The sequence below is a fragment of the Coturnix japonica genome, chromosome 2 (assembly GCF_054131305.1).
Source record: "Coturnix japonica strain WE chromosome 2, WE-NBRP24, whole genome shotgun sequence".
Taxonomy (NCBI): Eukaryota; Metazoa; Chordata; class Aves; order Galliformes; family Phasianidae; genus Coturnix; species Coturnix japonica.
Genome location: NC_140664.1, coordinates 30,442,573 through 30,463,915, shown reverse-complemented (window position 1 = coordinate 30,463,915; position 21,343 = coordinate 30,442,573). Strand labels below are relative to the sequence as shown.

At 35.9% G+C, this 21,343-nt stretch overlaps 1 protein-coding gene across 2 annotated transcripts in view; it reads left to right on the top strand.

Annotated features, from left to right (window-relative positions):
- The window catches only part of PREX2 (phosphatidylinositol-3,4,5-trisphosphate dependent Rac exchange factor 2), a 158,328-nt gene that overhangs the window by 40,476 nt on the left and 96,509 nt on the right, over positions 1-21,343 (top strand). For both annotated transcript variants that reach the window (XM_015855723.3, XM_085539455.1), the window contains exons 2-8: positions 234-305; positions 380-502; positions 2,182-2,286; positions 4,893-4,994; positions 6,751-6,912; positions 14,061-14,194; positions 16,586-16,689. In XM_015855723.3, the coding sequence (XP_015711209.2) occupies positions 234-305; positions 380-502; positions 2,182-2,286; positions 4,893-4,994; positions 6,751-6,912; positions 14,061-14,194; positions 16,586-16,689 (802 nt within the window). The remainder of the gene's footprint in view (positions 1-233; positions 306-379; positions 503-2,181; positions 2,287-4,892; positions 4,995-6,750; positions 6,913-14,060; positions 14,195-16,585; positions 16,690-21,343) is intronic.

The window sequence follows — 21,343 nt, the reverse complement described above, 5'->3', positions numbered from 1 at the left end:
ATTAATATCACTGTTTAACTCTTTTTATACTCTGTTTAGATAGGCCTTTACATCATGTCTAGGATAACAGAGCTCCTAAATGTTTTATAAATAAAATACTTACTTTAGATTCAGAATGTAATTCTATATCCAAAATGTGAGAAATTTAGTAAAGGATTTTTAAGTATAAAATGCCAAATGTTATTTGAGTATTCCTGAAATAAAGGCTTCCTTATTTGTCTCATTTCATGCAGGCATTCCTTCACCGGATGATCCAATGTGCTGCAGCCAAAGTGGATAAAAATGTCACAGAAGAGACAGTTAAGGTCAGTCTCCTAATTGCACGTGTGTTTTATTCTGTATCGGTTGTTTTATTTATCTGTGTTTTATTCTTTTACAGATGTTGTTTTCAAACATTGAAGATATTCTTGCAGTTCACAAGAACTTCCTGTCCCTCGTGGAGGAGTGTTTGCAGCCAGAACCTAGTGCACACCATGAAGTTGGAACTTGCTTTCTTCATTACGTACGCTGTCTTCTATTACAACTTTGTTTCACTTTTTTTCCTTTTCTGACCATCTTTATTAATTAATGTAATCATGAGGAAAATATATGACCTGATTGCATAATTTTGAGTACTTTGTGGTCATCTCTTGCTTACTGTCATCCCTCAGAAAAGGATGGAGAAATGAAGGGAGAACATAAAATGGGCAAGTCTTTGTTCATTTTTTATATTCAACAAAGTAGCACTAATGCCTTTTGTAGCTATGAATTAAGGTAGGGGATAATTTATTTATTTATTTATTTTCCATCTTGTAAATGAAGAGGAAAAATCAGTTGAAAGAAGTAAATGTTAAACTGTACCAAGCAGATGTCTGTGTTTGTATCTGCTGCCAGAGTTTTCACATGAACTCATCTGCAGGGCCCTTGAGACTGAGGAGCCAAAAGTGTGTTTTAAAACTGAGTGTGGCTTTAAGTTTTTTGCCTAACAGAAACTTACAACCGCTTTTTCATAGTAAACATAATGTCAGAGGTCTAGTACTTGCCTGTGGCCTGCTGGATGAGAGACTGCCCAAGAATAGAGTGGTGTCTGGTGCAGTGGCATGTGGGGCTGTGGGGGAAAACAGAGCATTGCGCTGTGGCACTGATGGGCTGCAGAAGCACTGCTTTGTCCTATGGCACTGTAACTGGTTATAGGGTGGGGAACCAATAGCACCTGTGGATGCCAAGGGCTTTCTCTTTCACCAGATCCTTGTATGGTACAAATTCACATGGGGTGATGGGTTTTTTTGAAAGGGATCTCAGCCTAAACTGATGCACCAAGTCCTGCAGTGTGGGGGGTGGCTTACAAATGCTAGCATGTGCGATGGAGGTACCAGGAAAAGAGGAATATGAAAATGGTGTAGTAGTAGACTTTACTTACATTGTCCTTAGATTCTAAAAAAATGTGAATAATTAAGGAAGAATTGCTTATGCTGGATAAATATTTCCATAGTTCTTAGCTATGAAAGTATTTTATTTCTTATAACTCTGGTACCTCTGCAAGCATGTTTTACATCCTTCAGTAGTAGTTTTCTTTGCATATTAGTTTTCTTGTTGGTGTAAAACAAGGATGTCAGTATTGTAGAGTTCTGTAAAATCAAAGCAAGTTAGTTTCCATTCCAGACCTAACAGGAAGTGTAGATGGCATTGTTATGTTTGCTTAGAGTCCCATTTATTTGCTAAATCTTTGTTTATCCACTGTGAGAGAAGAAAATTATTAATGGTTAGTGGAAGCATTTTATGGAAATTGAGTAACATCAGTTTTTGACTTGATGGAAGCATGGCTGACATTTGCAAATAGATGTTTGCAGTCAGAATAGATAATGATGCCAACAAATAAGATACTAATTGTGTATTTTCTGTGGTGTTTCTCTGTTGGTGGTCGTGGTGTGTTAGTTTCTTTTTCTCCTGTGTTTTGCTGATAGTCCGAATTTTGAATTTTTTTCAGGGAATTCCCAAGAGGTGCTTCCATTATTCTTACTAATAGCAAAAATAAAAAGGACAAGAAATGCTGGAGCTCAAATAGTAAATGTAGGAGAAATGGATAACCTTCCAAAACAAAGATTGTATTAGATAGCCAGCTTTCAAAACTATGATTTCAATGATTTATTTATTAAAAATGATCAAGATGGCAATTGAAGAAACATTTCTTTGTTTTTGTAGAAAGAGAAATTTCGTATCTATGATGAATACTGCAGTAACCATGAGAAGGCACAGAAAGTTCTGCTTGACCTCAACAAAATAAGAACAGTGCGGACATTTCTTCTGGTAAATAAACTTTGAATTGATGTTCTAACAGTATTTTCTTTTATTTGGCAGTGAATTGCTAGTTGTTTTTTTTTTTTTTTTTGTCTCCACAATGTAAAAATTATCTAACACCTCCAAGTGTAGTTTCAGCTGGGGGTGTTGTTTTCAGAAAAGGGGACTGTGTACATCAGCTGCCCTTGGATCCATGCATAATGCAGCATTAAGCTTTATGCCTTGATCTTGCTGACCAAGAAAGAAAAGGGTGTAAGTCCAGCTGTATCTGTAGAAAGGGAAAAGAATAGATCAAGTCGTATGAGGAAGGGTAGGGAGGATAAAGAAATGAAATCAGAGAAAGCAGCTGAAAGTCTAGGCAGAAATTTTGATGATAAGGTCCACATTCTGGTACTGTAGCCAAGGCTGTACTGAACTGCAAAATGTTTTCTTATGGTTCATAGAGTAGTCATTCTGATTGGAGACACAGGTTTAATCAGAGGTAAAAAAGAAAACAAAAAAACCACAAAACAAAAACAAAAAAATCCCAACACCTAACCTGCTACGCACTTAGTCTTCCACTTCACAAACAATTAAGGAGGAGTTTTAAAATGTTGAGTGTGACAGACCTCATTATTTTGGGACTAGTGAACTTAAACAAATGTCACTATCAACAAAGCTTCACAGATGTGATTTAAAACAACAGAATATTTATTAAGTAATTTTTAGTACACCATAGGCTTTCACTGCTGCTGTTTCCTGTCAGAGTTCCTGGTGAAATTGTCCTAGAGCAATTAAGTAAATTTGGAAAAGGTAGTGGGTCTGACTCCTTTCTGCATTAACTTACAGACAGGCAATTTTGTTATTGTAAGGATGCATAGGGTATCTAGAAGCATTATCTGCCTTTTCTGCTGACTCGTATTCTATAGTGTTCCATTCAAGGTACAAAACAGCAGCAACAACAAACAGCATCATAATTGTTCTATTTCTTCAGAGACTGATTCAGTATTCCTTGACTTGAGGAGCTGCACACATATGATTCTTGTTTTGGGGGCAGCATGGCTGAACTTAAGAAGAGGGAGTCAATGCTGACTAAAGAGATAAAAAGCAAAATAATCTGGAGAAAGACTGGGATGAGCTTGCAAAAAGCCAAGTGTGAAGTTGTGGCAGTTCATGTGTTAGCGTCATACATTCCTGGGGGCATGCATGTGGCTTCTACATCAGTTTATCGTTCCTCCTAGATTTGGGACATGCCTGTAGAATACACAATGGCAATCTAAGCCAAAAAACAGATTCTCTTACTATTCGATTTGAAAATGAAATTGAATTCTTCTAGCCAGACAGAATAGTGCAGGTCCCTAGAGGTGTGTTTATCTATAAATAACTTGGAGTTAAAAGCAGACTTTTATGCCTTTAAATATTACATTAGATAAGCATGTAGTTTACATTATCTTGTACAGGTTGGTCAGTCTTTTTTAGTTAATCTTTTTGTTTGGTGGGTTTAGTCAGGTACTTTAGGATTAAGCAACTTTTAGGATAAGGCAGAAAATGGGTGACCAGAGCCTTCAGGGTAGATATACCAATCCCCATAGCAGTACTGGTTGTTGGGCACATATGTTGTGAGTTAGACTCTGAGTGGAGCAGTCACCCAGTTGTGTAACCTCTGTTAATCTGGATCTGCTTCCAGATTTGCAGCCTGTATCAAAATGTCATCTGGGTTTTAAGGGTGTTTGTTAAGTGTTTTTGGGTTAGACATCTTGCTCTTTGAAGCCATAGTTGATCTCAACAGAAGGAATTGACATATCTTGATAAAATAATTTTCATTATTACTGTATATCTTTATGCACTTGCAGTTTGATTACAGCTATTTCAAATATTTACTGTGATGTTCCTTGTATACTTGGTTGTCCCAGATTGCCTTTATTCTTTTCTCTCTCTCAGCTGCTTTTTCATGGGTCCTTCCATCTAGTATTTCAAGTATTCTTTACTTCCATGGTTGGAAGCTGTCGAAAGTCACAGCTTCTTTAGCCCATGACTACAGATATTTTATTCAATGCCCATCATGTTTAAGTATAAAAACATCTAAACATAAGGCCTTTATTTTATCAGGATGGCCATGTTGAAATCCATAAAACCATTTTTCACACTACTTTCTGCCTCAAGCAACATCTATAATAATCACTCTGAATTCTATGTTGTTGTTATTGACGTGAAATTTTTAGCATTTTATTTATTGCCTCTTATTGTGTTTACATAAATTGCCACTCTTAATTGAATTAGATGAAGAACGTAATGAGGGTTACCTGCATAATTGTTACTGCATGACACCACTGCAGCTTCCTTGTCACGGATGATAGTCTACATACCTGCCTGTGCATGTGTTCAATTATGTTTTTGTGATAGTCTTGCAAATCTCTCTCATCACATACTCAATTTATATATAGGTTAGTTATTGTTGTGTGCATATGCTTCTATCTTTGCTTTTGTAAATTTTAACAGTAACTGCTTATGTTGTAGAAACTTGATGTCTAAGAGAGATTAAAACCTGTTGCAGACTCATCTGTTGAACTCTAGTGTAACTGATGCTTTGAGAAACTGTGCTGTTGACAGGATTTTTTAATTTGTTTGCACTCTAGAATTGCATGCTCCTTGGAGGACGTAAGAACACAGATGTGCCATTGGAGGGATATCTTGTAACACCAATACAGAGAATATGCAAGTATCCTCTTCTTTTGAAGGTACTTCTGAGGTTTTTTTTATCCTGGATTTCTTACTCTCCATATGAAACTGGTTGCCAAGTGTCTTTCAGTGAAACAGTGGAAACTCCCTTCAGAGTGAATAATCTCTGTTAGATATTGCACCCAGACTTGTGTTCATTAAAGCTAATAGCAAGGCCTCTGATATCAGTATTAAAAGGATGAAGGAGTCTGGCTCAGTGAAGATTATTAGCTTTCCTGTATGTGCAGTAGTGAAGTTGGATCTCCATTGTTGAATGGAAGTGAAGCATTCAAGTGAATTTAATGAGACTGACTTCAGCTGGGTTTGACCATATCTTTGCTTAAAATGCTTGGGGTAGCGAAGTTTGTTGCCAACATACTTTGCTGAATCTAATTTACCATCATAAAACGGTAAATTAAAAACATATTTGAAAATGATTTTAAAGAAACAGTTGAGAATAACAGTAAGATGTTGTGTGATGTATTTTTAACGTGTTTGCATGTGTATGCTTACCTTGCTGTTATGGCTTAAAACGTAAAGAAAACTGTTAAATGCACTGATAGGCATTAGATATTCAAGTCTCTGAGCTACTGCGGTTTTCTAGTGATAGAAAATAAGATCATATGATCATTAGGAAAGTGAATATTTTAAACAAATTTATGCTTAACAAACTTGAGGTTAACATTGTTTATTATTTCAAACTATGAGAGAAAGTAAGAGCAGATTCTGCTTTAGTTGTGATTATTAGGCTATATTTTTTCAGTGCATATGAGTTTAGATTTGAAACAGTGCCACTTAGGAGGCATATGCATTTCATTGCTCTAACATAAAAGATTAAAAGTAAACATGTAAAATAAAGATTTTTTTTTTTTATTTTATTTTTTTTAAAAACAAGTTAATACAATTGCCGTACAGTTTAAGCCATCTCAGATAACTGTGGTTTTACAGTTCCCTTGGCTTATTTTAAAATTGCATTTTATTTTTTCAGTGAAGGATCTACAGACAAAACAGGGAAGTCAACTAATGAATCACACTAGATGCTCACTGAAAAAATATATTTATGTAAACTAAATCTAGAGGTGGTGTGCTGGTGGCAGTGTTAAGGCTAATTGCTAAGGCTTCTGAAAGAATGTACCCAACTCACTGTCAGGATGTGCACTGAAGGCTGCACTTTGCTGAGCTGTAAAAGGGGAGTTGGTAGTTTGAGATAGGAAATCTCCAATGAATACAGGCAACTCCACTTTTGTTTTTCAGTATGGCTGCAATTGCCAATAACCATACAAAATCGGTGAGTCACCTAAACTATTGTTCACTGCTCACTTGGGTTACAATAACTTAAACAATAGAGTGAAGATAAAGAAGCTGGTGGGTTTTTTTCTTTTTTTCTTTTCTTTTCCCTGAGTTGCAGGTGCTAATTTTAATGTCAGTAAACTACCACTTTAATGCAGAATTGTTATCTTTGTTGTTGAACAATGCCATCCCACAATATTGAAAAAAACAACAGCAAATGTCAACATGCAGAAACTCTGAGGTGAGAAAAGTAGCAGAAATAGAAGCTTTTTCCTAACAAGTGATTTATTTTTATGATTTGTTTCTCTGTGTTTTGGTTTCCTAGTAGGACAAAATTCTGGAGGGCTTATTACTTTTGCACCTAGTGAAAGAAGTCTGTCTGTGATTTGATTTTACATCCTGGTCAATTTAAGCCTCCTGCAATGTTCACTTAGAGATCAAAGAGAAGTTATTTTATTTTATTTTTTTCTTTTAATGTCTTTACAGGAGTTACTGAAGCGGACTCCAAGGAAGCACAGTGACTATGCAGCATTAATGGAAGCCCTCCAGGCCATGAAAGCTGTCTGTTCCAACATAAATGAAGCCAAGAGACAAATGGAGAAATTAGAGTTTTTGGAAGAATGGCAGTCTCATGTTGAGGGATGGGAGGTAATGTCACAGAATGTGTCACTTTGCATTGAGGGAAACATATCAATTTTCAACAACAAGCATGTATTGCATGGGTTTTATAATCCTGAGGTGAGCTACCCACTTCTGTTAAATGACTTATATTTAGGCTTTATGCTGCAAATTGTTTTGTCCATGTTCAAGCACTGCTATGTAGAACCTCGCTGATTGGTGTCTACATTTAGTTCAGTGAGTTAATTTCTCATCCTAATTAATGCTTCTGTACCTCTGTCCAGTCTGATCATTGACCTTCAGTTAACCACCCACTATGGCTACTTGCCAAGATTCAACAGCTTGACTGCTGGAAAGATGGGTGACCAGTTTGAAAGCTGACAAAGCTTGATCGCAAGAGGTTCATGTATTCCTTTCTCATTGCAAAGTGGTCATGAGCGCTATCTCCAAAGTTGTAGCCTCAAATCTTGTGCTAATCCTGATTCATATAGGCAATACTTCTTTGCTCTGTGTAAGGTTTGCTGCCTGGAGAAGATAGAAGGAAAAATGTATTCTTTGAATGTTAGCCTGATAGACTGAGATCTAATCTTTTGGCTGTGAAGTGGGAAATGGCCTTCATACAGAACAGAGAAAAGGAAGGGCTAGAGGCATGGACCAGACCTTGAATCAGAGAAAGCTTTAACTGACAGAGTTCCACAGGAAGTGTGACAACAAAAATTTTGACAAGAATACTCAGCTTTCAAGTAAACATTCATACTAGTAAGAAAAATGGTAGAGAGGAAAAACAGTCTAATACAAAGCATTGTTCTCTTCTTTGATATTAGCTGTTGCTAAGACTATGTCTTTGATGCTTTACAGTGTTTTTTCAGTTTCAGCAAAGTTTGTATAGTACCTTAGAGCTCATCCCTGCTCTGAAATTTCCTACTTTTCCCCCTGCACATGTCATTGTGCTCTAATTTCTGTTGTACATTAGTTTACAACACCTCATGTTTTTTGAGCTTGTTCTTTATAAGGATGCCCTCTGCATCTCCAGCAGAGGATTAAATGTCACCCTACTTTCCAGGAAGGTTCAGGAGAAAAAGCACTACCTAAAAGGACAAAATTACTGTGAATTAAGAACACCATAATTGGTGTCTACAATACTGTAAAATTATTTCCTGTCTGCTCCATGTGAAACCTGCTGATCTATGGAGGCAAAACTTTCATTTGTTTTTGAGTAGTATCGAAAGATTGTATTGATTCTAAGCATGACAACAACAGATTTTACTTGAGTCACAGTTCTTCCTGTATCTTCAGTACATGGTAGGATATGAAACATATAACTTAGAGTATTTTTCCTTTTCATGTTTGGAAATGTTATTAAAGGCAGCTCTTTGCTATAATTAAGGTAGATATAATTTGAAGGAGAAATGTCTTTTCATGCCTCTAATGTCTTTTCAAGACTCTTAGGGCATTAGTCTTGCTTGAGACTGGCACTGTAACGTAATTCCGTGAAAATTCACTGTGCTGTGAGAAGAGGGATCCTAGCAAGTACAAAAGCTCTGTAATTTTTTGGCCTCAATTCAGTTAAACCTTTCTGTGTAGCTGCATTTAGTTATAACACTCAGTCTGTAAACAAAACAATCCATTAAAGATGAATGATAAATGATATGGAACATGTACTCATGCCAGGATATTGTTCACAGGATTTTTAAGGACCTAAATAAAACAAAGCTTTAAGTGTTATTATTCAGAGGTATATCTTATGTGAAAGTAGTACATATCTTAACAGCTGCTTGTTTTGACATCATAAAAATAAGTTTCTTCTTTGTAATTAGCTTGGCCATGCAGCCATCAGTTATATCTTAAAAAGACTACATGTAAACATTAAAATGCATATTACTTTTATGATAACATCATGGAAGAGACAACAGCAAGCTAAATGGCAAGTTAAGTGCTTATGTTACTAATATTTTAAGGCAAGGTAAACTTGTTAAGTCCTTATAGCCTATCACTGATTTTATTCCTTCTATTATCAGATTTTTAGTTAAGTCTTCTACTGCAGTGATTAAATTCTACTTGCTTTTGGTGCCTCGAGTGTTATGTTTATGTCAAATACATCCTAATGAGCATACTCAAGTATAAAGTTACAATATGATTAATTCAATGCATTATTAGTTATGAAAGTTGATTAAGAACTCTGCTCAAACATCTAACCCTGAAAAGCAAATCCACTTTCCTGCATTAAGCTTTTTTTTCACTCTTTAAGAAGACTTACAGTGGTAAATATGTTTGCTGTTGGAAATATATTAATGAGCAAAGGTAGCAATATGGACAGAAACATGTGAAACAGACTTTGTCTCTCTCTGCTCAGAATGTGTTCTGTGAACCGTAACATAGTAATTTCCTTCCAACATTGATTTTCTTCCCCTAGATTTAATTTATAATTTCACTTATGTTTGAACTCTGAACGAGTGCCTTTGTCTTAAGATAGTCTGTTTTCAGAGCAGTTATGTGGTATTTACTGTAGTTGAGCTGATCAGGTTTGATGTTATCATATGGCAGCCACAGGTTGCCCAATCTGGCAAAACTTTCCTGGACTTAATATGCACATCTTTTGCAAGCATGAAATATGTTTAGTCCTTGAAATGGTAAGAATTCCAGAGCATTCGTAGGAACTAACAATGTTTTGAATGGATCCAAACAACAACTATGAAAACTCTCTGAATGTGATGTATGAGGGTGGATTTAATTTAATAAACATCTGGTTTTCTGCGTAGCCTAAAAATAAAGAGGAAACTTGTTGGAGATTTCCTTCCAGAAGGAAATGCTTAGCACATTGCCTGGCCCCAACTAGAAGGAAAGGGGGGGAAAAATGACTATTTTTAGAATCTGATCAAAGCATGGCTTGAATTCCTATACATAAGTGTCATAAAATGAAGCTTGTATTTGTTATAACAAAAATACAGATTCATGGAAAAATGGAACATCTGCTTCAAGAAAGGAAATTAAATGAGAAAGTCATTATACTCAAAATTTTCGAAGTGGTTGAATTTATTTGCCTGATTCCAGAACTTGTGTAGGTGGCTGTCTCAGCTGGAGAATGGCTCAGCAGCTGAAGGAGCCAGTAAAATTTGCGTGGATGTTTCAGTGACAGAAGAAGAAATAAAACTGTTGCATTTGTTCTAAGCTGGAACCAGAACTTAGTTGTGACTCACAGGCCAACTTAGTAACAATAGCATGGGATATTCTGTTTTGTTGTATAATCAAACAGCACTTTAACAGAGATTTCTGTTTTAAATTCCAGACGTTTTAACCCATTTTCCTGGTTTACTTCTATTTCCTATGCATATATGCAAGTACTGAAATTTAAAGTAATTATTTTTGGCCTTTATCACTGATAGAATGATGGCTCCTGAATCAGCACAGTCAGATCTTCATATTTGAATGAAATTTGCTCAGAATATGTGGTAACTTCTGAAAAAGCTGAAACCAACAAATACAGCTTTTGAATACATAGTAGTAATTTTTTACTATCAAAGATATGTATTTAATGACTTAAGGATGCTTGTACTTTATATCAATAAATGAGTTGTAGCATAGGAGCAGTGCTACATTGAGCAACAGTATGATCTTCGCTAGCAAGCAGTGAATATAAATAAATGTTTTCCTGAAAATTTTAATAAAGCTATTTACTTTTCACTTTCTAATTGCTCACATTTAAGATTTCCTTGGTAGATTAAGTTCAAATATTTAATGAGAGCATTTTTGTCTCAGAAGAACTTGGTAATTTTTGTTCCAAAAGTTTGTTCAGTCTTACCATGGAGTCAGCAGCCTCTCCTGCTTATGGGACAAGGGTGTCTTGTTACTTGTAGCCTTGAACTTGCCCCATGAGAGGGACTGCTCAGAGCTGGATAATTATGTTATCCTAATGGCCTGGGTATGAACTATAGTTTGAGCATTCCTGATGTAAACCCTTGTTTAAAGTGTCCTTCTTTGGGATGTTTTTTGTCTCTTGGGGATGCTTTGGAGAGGAGTGCTTACCTCAGATGTAGAATCACCTCTACTTTCACATAATACACCATTCCTCTTCTTTCCCTCTCAACTCCTTTCCCATCCAAATTCCTTATGTGTTGAACACATAAGGCATGGTGCAGGGAGCAGAAGCAGGGATATTTCAGCACCGGCAGTGTTATGTAGGAGAGCCAGACGTGACTTCTGATCCAGTTATCTTATTCCCTTGGACTTCAGGAAATGCAACAGTAATAACATAATTCACTGACCTGAAGCCACAGCAGCATGGGTTGTGATCTTGTCATAAGACATAGGATAAGTGAAGTTAACATTGTTCAGTATTTGGAAGGGAGGTCTCTAAGGGAAAGAAGTATCGCTAGAATGTTTTCATCATCCAGTAATTTGTATTAGAAGAGGAAAGTGAAGAGGAAAATAATAGTATAGTAATATAGTACAGATAATACTGTCATGTTGCAGCATTAAACTTGAATCATAAATGAGGTAAATTTTGCAAATTGGGGTAACCTGAAATATATAGATATAGCATTTGTATAAAATATGGTATTTTAAGTCATGATTCTGGAATAGTAGCAGAACTCTTTTGTGTCACTGGGAGAAGGTTAAATTTTTCTGCAGTGAAAATGTGTCTTTCGATATAAAGTGATGAAATGATTTAATTAAATGTCTTCTCTGTGAAGAATACACCCATTTGTAGAAAACGAAACTACTGATACAGTTTTGAAACCTTACAATTATTTTTTTTGGTGCCCAGGTAAGAATGATTATTTTCCAGCAAAGACAGAATTTTCTGATAAAACAAGGCAACATGAAACCCAGACCTTTAAAGTTAAATTCCAACAAATTTTAAAAGCAGCGTGAGGTGTTGGTTACTCTTATTAATATACAAATGCAATGAAATAGAATGGAAAGTAATATCCTACTTGTCTGTAGTTCTTAGCAAGAATTAAGTACAGTCTTAATTTATGCTTAGTTTACATTATTGAATGTGATTTTAAGGTGCATCAGTGTTTGGTTTCTAATAAGACTGTAAAATTAATGTGCTAGCTTCTGGTGCTTGATTCTCTCTTAGGAAAGGAAGTATGGCCTAGCAGCTACAGATGACATTCATTTTGCCTCATTTTATCCTAAATAGAAACAAGAGTGGTTACTTAGCACTGGTACTGAAGTTTCTTGATTTGTAGAGCTGAATTTTGGTTATAATTGTGCAATCTCTCTTATCTCTGTAAACAGCCTGTTTTCCCCTTAGAGCAGAGTCTGAGCTATTGCTCAATATTTGGAGCTGTGATGTACAAAGGATGAATGGTAGGATGAAGAGCTGAGAGTGAACCCATGATTGCTTCCTGGTTCTTAATTGAGTGCTTTTTTTTTTTTGTGGGCTTCTCTGATTAGATCAAGAAGAGGAAGTAACTACAGCTATTGCAAGTAGAAATCATTCAGAACATGTGCAGGCAAAAGGAAAATCCTGGCTTTTGCAGATTTTCCAAGTTGAATGTTGTCTGCTTAAAATTAGGCCAGAGCTGTATGTTTTTAGGTGCAGCCAGATGTGTAATTTTTGATGGGATGGCATGGACTAATGTAGCACAGGGATGGGAGCTCTGTCCCTCAGGAACACGGATTTGTGTGTCAGATGATAAGACAGTATATTCTGTCCTGTGCTTTAGCCACACCACCACCACGAAGCTGCACAGGGGAAGAGTGGCTGGAAAATTACTTAACATAAAAGGACCTAGGGATGCTTGTTGACAGACAGCTGAATGTGAGCCAGCAGTGTGCCCAGATGGCCAAGAAGGCCAGTGGCATCCTGGTCTGTGTCAGAAACAATGTGGCCAGCAGGACTAAAGAAGTGATTGTCCCACTGTGCTTAGCAGGGGAGACACCACATGTCAAGTACTCTGTTCAGTTTTGGGCTTCTCACTACAAGAAGAATGTTGAGTTGCTGTCACGTGTTCAGAGAAGAGCAGTGAAGTTTATAAAGAGAATTGAGAGGAAGACATAATGAGGACTGGCTTAAGGAAGTGCACTTATTTAATCAGAAGAAAAGGAGGCTGAGTGGAGACACCATTGCTTTCTACAGGAACTTGAAAGGAGATTTTACAGTTGGTGGAGTTCAGTCTCTTTTCTCTGCTGACAAGTGAGAGTTCCTGAGAAAATGTCCTCAGGTTTTGCCAGGGGAGGTGATTAGACCAGATATGAGGAAGAACTTAATTGAAAAGATGAAGACACCCTTGGAACAGTCATTGGAACTGACTGCCCAGGAAAGTGGTAGAGTCTCAGTTTCTGGAGATAGTTTGAAATGTGCGGATGTGGTGTAGTGGTGGACTCATTTGTGCTAGGTTGGTATTTGGATTTGGTGACCTTAATGGTCTTTTCCAACCCAAATGATTGTCTGAGTCTATGATTTTCAGAATAACAAAGAACAACTTTAATTAAAGGCAGGCTTCCTCTGGAGGTTAGTTTGCCATTATGAGGCACAGAAATGATAGGAAGTTTTCATAGAACTATTTGTGGAAAAATGTTATTCCTTGTTAAAGTTGCTTCTTTTTCATTAACTTTTTTGAAAATGCCTGCCTTCTTTTCAAATAGCAGTGATCTGCCTGAAGCAAAATGAGGCATGGGAAATTTCAGTCCACGTGTACAAAGATTAGTGAAATTCTTTACCTTCAGTGTGTGTTATGTAGTATGCTAGACAGTCTTAATAGTATATGCTGTAGTTAACTTTGCTTGAATTTTAACTGGTACTGATTTTCGTTTTGAGTCTATCTCTAGCTCAGTTTAGTGTGGAAGTATATATATATTCTTAGTGATGCTTATGTTCAAAGTTACCTTCACTTTCCAGTTGATCTTGGCATACACTGTGTGTTTCAAAGCCGCACTTTCACATATTACTTAATCAATATTAAAATTACTGAGACATGTTGGCCTGATTTCAAATGTAAATGTTCAAAAAAGGAACAAACCATTACTCCAGTTACTAGATGAAAACAAAGCTAATGTTAAACATCATTAAGTAAATTTTTACAAAATATTAGTTACAAGGTAATAAATTACCATATTTATTAATCTTGATGTTTTGGAGAGTAGTTACCTTTGTATTTGTAAGAGATGTTGTCCTTTCTTGATGTGGAATTCACACAAAAAAATGATCTCTCTCTCATTGTCCGTAGGGGTCCAACATCACTGATACGTGCACAGAGATGCTGCGAAGTGGACTACTTCTGAAAATTTCAGCAGGAAATATCCAAGAGCGGATATTTTTTCTCTTTGATAACCTTTTGGTGTACTGCAAAAAAAAGCACAGGTAAAGAATTCACTTATACTTTGAAAAATCATTTATGTTTTTCTCATGGTAGTGCTACTAGTTCTTTGTGTACTTTTTTTTTTTAATATTTGAACAGCTCCAAAATAATTACTGTGATTAACTGTAGTCTATGCTTCAGCATTTTCAGAGAAAACCTATTATGTGGGATAGATGTATTTAATTCAAACACTGAGAAAGTTTTGCAGGATTGCAGAAACCAAATGGTGATGTACAGAGAGAAGGAATCTGTTTCGTCAGACTTCCACAGTCGGTTCTATGTGATGGTTCTACTGTTGTAGGAAGGGTAAACAATCTTCTAAACAGATCCTTTGTAGGTCCTTAAGATACAAGATAGACCTTGGAAGTGTTCTCTAATCCTGCAGCCAAATACAATTCTTTGCCACTGATAATAGAGACTAGATCTCCAGAGTGGGCACCACAGTATTCATGTGTTGTGTACTACAGCAATGACCTGAGAATGCTTCAAAAAACAATATGATGTATATATATACAACTAATCAGTGGAAATTTGTACATAAAGTGTATGAATCTGAAACCAATATTTAAGTGATGTTTTACAATTTCACAAACAATTTTTTGTTGTCTTATATGGTGTATAGTTTATGTAGGATATATTCACATTAATTTTTGCATAAAACTTATCATGGCAATAATTTTGTAATCATATTCATAATACTTTATACTTCTTTACCAAATATTTTTTACTCATATAACATTCATCCATTAGTATATGGCTAATGGATGAATATCCTTTTTTTCTCCTTGCATTCTGATTATAGTCTTCTGGCTAGATGTACCACCTGTACAGCTTCTTGCTGAATTAATTCATGGGAAAGATGTTCTCAGCAGTACACAGTTGGCAAAGCAGAAAATTGTAGTGCAAAGCATCCACCAGCCCTTTTGATCAGAAATATCCTATGAGGAGCTCTCTAAATTGTAAAGTTGCTGAGCTTGTTCTGCAAGGGCATTATTCAGACTGAACTGGAAATGTTGGTTCTTGCTGTGGCTTATTATTGAAGGAGATACTGGGTAACTTAGGGAGTGGTGGGGGAAGTGTTTAAAACTGCCCTTTCTCAATTAGTACTGTTTCCTTATATAGAGTATTCTGTTAAGGAAGAAGCATTTACCTGTGAAAAGAGTTGTCATTTATACTTTATTACACATAGTGCATCAGTCCTTTTTTTAAGTTTCAAATTTTGCTAATGCTGAAACAGTTGAATATGAGCCACTTAGGAAACCTCTTGGTTTTCACTGTATTTAGTACTGAGTAATGACTTTATGGATTTGAAACTGCTCAGTTTGATGTAAATGTACACCATTTTACTGTAAAACCATGCTCTTTCAATTTCTAATTATTATTATATCTAATTATTATAATGAAGTTACTGATTATTTAGAACCTTCTCACTTGACCACCACTAAATTATATACTTTTTTTTTCTTTTTTCTTTTTTTTTTTTTTTTTTACAATGCAAGATATTTTATATAGTTTTTGAATGTTCTTTTCAGCATAGTTGTATAAACAAGGAAAAGCTTTAGTGTCTTGGATACAAATGTTATTTGGTTTAGCAAACGTGGGAGAAAAAAACATACTGAACCCCTTCTGCTTGCTACTGTAATGATGGAGAGACGTGTTATTTTCTGAGAATCAGTATCTCTCTTGAGTGAGTGAAGGTCAGAATGGTCATTAATTCTTGGAAACTGACCTTTGTTTGAATACAGTATTAATTATTGTTATGAGGCTGAAAAGGGCAGAAGATCACCTCTGGTTTATCTTACATAGGAAAAGCTGCATGGGGCTAGGAGTCTCAAAAAACCTTCAGTAGGTATGGAGTTATACCAATGCCTAAACAAAAATTCAGCAATTCTTAATTATAATTTATGATCAACTCTTATGTGAGATATGACTTTATTGTTCTTCCATGCATAAACATCATAAATTAGAATAATGTGTATAGTACAAGATGTATATCTATAGGTGTTATTTTCTCAGTCGTGCTACTCTTGTTATGAATTTCTTGACAAGTATAAGGAGGTTAAGCCAGGAGGAAACATTCTCCCATGCTGTATTTTGTCTTTAACGACAGAGTGGCATGTAGGTATCAAGGCAGTGGAACAGGACATTTAGTATGAGACTTTGTTTACAGAACCTCTTGTCATCTAGTAGATTGTATCTAGTTCTTGTCAGAGGTAGCATTTTGCTTTAAGGTTAGGAGTGTCCTATTCAGGAATGGTTACCACAGTTCAGCTGTACAGGTGTAAGTGGGCTGTGATGCTTTCAGTTGTCCTTAAATGCTACATGTACAGATAGCATTGCAGAAACAAAGCACAAGATTACGAGTGACTGCTTATCTGCTCCTCTTTGATCAGGCGATTGAAGAACAGCAAAGCATCTACAGATGGCCATCGTTACCTTTTTCGGGGCAGAATAAACACAGAAGTGATGGAAGTAGAAAATGTAGATGATGGAACAGGTGAGTATATTTGTGCTGCTAATATACAGAATAGTCTTATCCTGGTGCTGAAATCAAACGAAGCTTCATAATTTCTTTGAAAATAAAGAAAATAAAAAGACACTTCAAAAGAGCAATCTGCTCTTATCAAAACTCTACTTCTGTGACATATTATTGCTTTCATACTTTATTAGCTCAGCAGTCGTAGATTAATTTTATGCTAGCATGAATAGAGTAATAAAACAGAGTAACATTTATTGCTCAACTGGAATCATATGTTTAACTTTACAACGTTACAGCTCTACTAAATAGTATCCCTAGGCAGCTGATGTATTTGCAGTAGCAAATGCTAGATCTGTAAGGTGTTTGAGGAAAAGAAAAAAGTTTTTTTATAATACTCTTAGGACATAATAAAACAGGAAGCGTTACTTTATATTTCCAATGATTATATGACTCATTGGATTTCTAGTTTTCTCTTCAACTTTTCTTTGCAGTTTTCTATGACTTTGAAGGTTCTCTTCCAGAGAAAACCAATTAACTCTCCTTTTATTAGTTGACGTTACATTAATTATAACTCTTGGCATTGCTGGGACCAGAGAAGATTATATCCACCATGAATATTCTAAGAACTTTGTAACACATCATTTCATTGTTTTCAATTCCACATATTGCCATGCTTTAAGCAAATATTTCCTCTATTGTCTTCAGTGAAGTTTTCTTCCTTTCTCTCTGTTCATCATCTGTATTTCTCAAGGCTGTCATTGCTTTCTTCATTGGCTTGTTCTAGCTGTTCCATACTAGATCTTGTTTACACTGGCCTTTTGTTTCCTGTGCATTCATTTTCTTCCTCAGTGAATTTTCAAGCACAAGTTATCCCCCTCTCAGTTCCGCACTCCAGTAGTCTTATTTCCTCCATCAGTAGAAAATCTGGCTACCTTACCCATTTCCTAAAGCCTTGCATACAATACTGAAGGCCATCTTCCTTCCTTCTCACTTCCTCTTCTGAGCAATTTCAGATCTTGTTGCTTTGATATATGCAACATTTCTATAACCTGTCCTCCTTTCCTCACTTCAGAAACATGAGTTAATAGTTTGATTATTTTATTTTGTGTATTATTCTCACCTTTTTTCCTCCACATCCTCCAGCCTTCTTCATTTTTATTTGTCCAATATCCTAGAACTTAACATGAAGAAACATGTAATTATTCTTTTTCATCTTTCTATGATTCTCTTTGAAATATGGAAATATCTGCCATTCCCCTGGCCTGTGGCAGCTTTCCTTCCGTTTCTTGCTTCCTATCACTTTTTTCTTTCTTTTATATATATATATATATATAAAATAAACTTGTTTTTTTCCTTGTATTTAGAAGTCCTCCTTGTGCTGGTACTTCTGTCAGTCCTATCACGATGCTGTTCTTTAACCTTCTGCTGTCTTATTTTCTGTACTGTTCTTATTCCTTGCACCCAGATGTCTTGTTTCTCAGCCCCTGTAGTCATCTGTGTTTGAACTTTAACCCTGCAATATTTTATTGCATTCTTTTTGCCTTATCTCATTCTCAAATGTAGCAATTTGTTCTTTTGAGCCTTGTTCATGGAAGCTTTGCAAGTGAATGTTTGTTATATTATTTTCTTTTCCTTAATAATCTGTTATCCATCGTTCTCCATAATTCTAATTTCAGAGTACAAGCTCTTAGGGGCATAGTGCTTTTATTTTCATAGCTGTACATGACTCTTTCTCATGTATATTTCATAGGGCTTTTATAAACATTAAAGTCTTTTTGAGTCTAGATCTTACTTTCACAGATCTTTACTGCAGATTTTGGGATCATCTGTTGTCTTGGTACAAACAACCACAGTGCTTCAGGGAACTGGATAACTGAGTGTGTTTGCTTTCAGCACTGATAAATGTAGGAGTGTAGTCTTTATTGTTGATAAACAGATGAATAGAATTAGGAAAACAGATTCCTGGTGTGGTTAATTGTCATGCTAATGACATGCCTGCAAAAATTAACAAAGCTTTTTCTTGACTGAGCAGTGCAGTTGGTGGAAGCTTTCTCTTCTTTCCTTCTCTCTTCCTCTTCTTCCTTGCTTTTCAACATCATGAAGCACTCTATTTTGTTTATTCAGTTTTTAGAATTCAGAGGAAAGTAGATTTTTAAAGGCTTTCACCCGTCATTAAAAGAGTGCTATTTGGTTTATGAATACAAGCACTCGATGCTTAGGAAATACCAGATTTATGGTTTATTATGTTAGTTCTGTCTTGAAATAAAGCATGAAACAGAAAAGTCACTGTGTGATAATAGTAACCAGGGATTGCTGAAAAAGTGTATAAGGAAGAGGCAGGGAACTAAAACTCTGCAGCAACCGTGTGTTTGGTGTTTCTGAGCGCTGGTGATCCTGAGAGTCCAGATTATTTATTTATTTATTTAGAAAAGAAGTGTATTGTATATGGCACTAACAAATTGCTTGATATGCATCTCTCAAAGGCTTGAGTGTTGAATTTTGTACAAACTTTGTTACCAGTCACATTGCAAGCTTTTAATGTATTGTTGTATCTCATTAGACCATGTGTTTCCTCACCTTTTCTTGTGAAGATAGAAGTTTAATGATTGTTTAGTATGCTTCTTTAGACAGCAAAGATCATCTTTAAGTCTTATGAAATTCTCTCTGCTCTGACCAGGATGTCAGATTTCCAAACCCCTTGCTTAGCTTGAGTGGCAGATATGGTTACTTTACTGTGAAGTGTGCATGTTTCCTGTGCAGCTGGCCCATCAGTGCCTGCATACCTCCTGTCTGGCCAGCCAGGCAGCAAGTGTGAAGCTCTTGATCAGATTTTGTCCAACAGGCTGTCCAAAATCAGCAAAATGTTGTATGGAATGGTACCAGAATGCTGAAATGCCATTAAAATGACTATGATAGGTGTACTGGGGAGGCCGTACAGCTTGAGGAATTATTGTGATGGGGAGCACATGGACCAAAAGAGTAAAGGGGTGTCACAGTTAAAGGCACAGATCAAAGTCGAGTGGGTTATTATTGCCAAATTTGGTGACAGCTACCAGTTTTTATCCACCTGAACTCACTGCCAACTAACATTAGGCAGTCTTAGCACTGAGGTAGGTGTTTGCACTTTTCAGAGAGTTCAGTGATTTTTAAAGGGATGAGATAGATTTGTTATCAGACTGCCAGCACTCAGGGGCCTGCAGTTACAGAAACTCAGAGGCGGTGCAAACTGTAAATATCAAATGCCAGTTTGTACACCGAGATATTCAAGCAGCTGGGTAAGCCAAACTTTGTGAATTAAACTCTCAAGTTAACATCAAAATTCAGTTCACGGTGAAATATAGGTATCTAAATCTGTTTTTGATTTTTTATTTATTTATTTTTTTTTTTACACACAATTTAAATTGCTACATTAGAGATCATATTTCCCCATCAAACAGGAGTGTTGGGTTGACAGATGCATGATAAGAAAGATAATAAGACCACAGGAAAAATATTACCCTGTAGTTTTATACACATTATCCTGCAAATTAAAAGTTAATAAACAAAAAAGTGCAACTGGTGCCTAAATGCTAGAGTTTTAAGTCCATTCAAAAATAACACAGTGGCTTGTGAAGTTTCTCTAGTAGCCCTCCAACCTCTCATCTCCAGAAGGCTGTGGCAACTCAACTGATAGCTTCTGTGTGAGACTTTATTTTCTCTGACTTTATACTCTGAGGGTGCGTAAGTGATATGATGGTTAGTTTTAAAGAATTGGTGTTTTTAAAGATGCAAAGGATTTTAAGCATAGGTTATGTGAATTAAAATGTGGTACATAGGTAAGCAGAATTAAATTCAATGTAATAAAAATAAATTCCGTTTCTTTTCCATCATACACTTACTTGCTTGGACTTTCATCCACTCTTTTGAGTAATAGAAAATTTTGTTGAGTTAGAAATCAGCCATCAGTCTTATAATTTTCTAGTAGTTCCTGACATTTCCCAGCCCACTGTAGACAGCTTGGCTGCTTTCCATCTAATTAAAATGCAGAGTTATTGAAAGGATGCTAGCATGTCTGCTGAGATTTATGATAAATCGTAGCAAGCATTTCAGCAAGAGTTTCAGTTTCAGAAAATCCCATCTCATTATGTAAAACAGGGCCGAATTATTAAAAGTATTTACAAAGTAAAGAGGTCTGTATTTGTTAAGAGTAGTTCAGGGCTGGCCCCAGGGCTTTCTTGCTTCTTAATGAAAGTTTATGGTGAGAAAATGCTGACCTTTGATTTTTGTAATAATTTCTACAATAGTTACTAGTTCAAGTTTTAATCTGTATTTTATTCAAAAAAGTGTTTGCTATCAGAGGCCATTTATGCCTCACAAACCTTGCTTCAGGAGATGTATCTAATCCTATACATGGATAGTCAGGCTTTACAAGGGTGTTAGTTTCAGAGAAGATCTGTATAGCAAATTTCTGAATAAGATTTATGGTCTGCCATGTTAACATGAAATGTCATGTAAGTAAAGAGAGGGCAGTAAGAGGTAAGTTATATACTTCTTGTAGCAGAGCATTTTGCATGTTAAGAGGCAAAACTCAGGATATTTACAAACATTAGTAGAAGTTGTAACCTCTCTCCCATTATATGCACTTGGGAAATGGGGTGGTTAGGAATGTATTTCAAAAACTCTGCATTTGCTT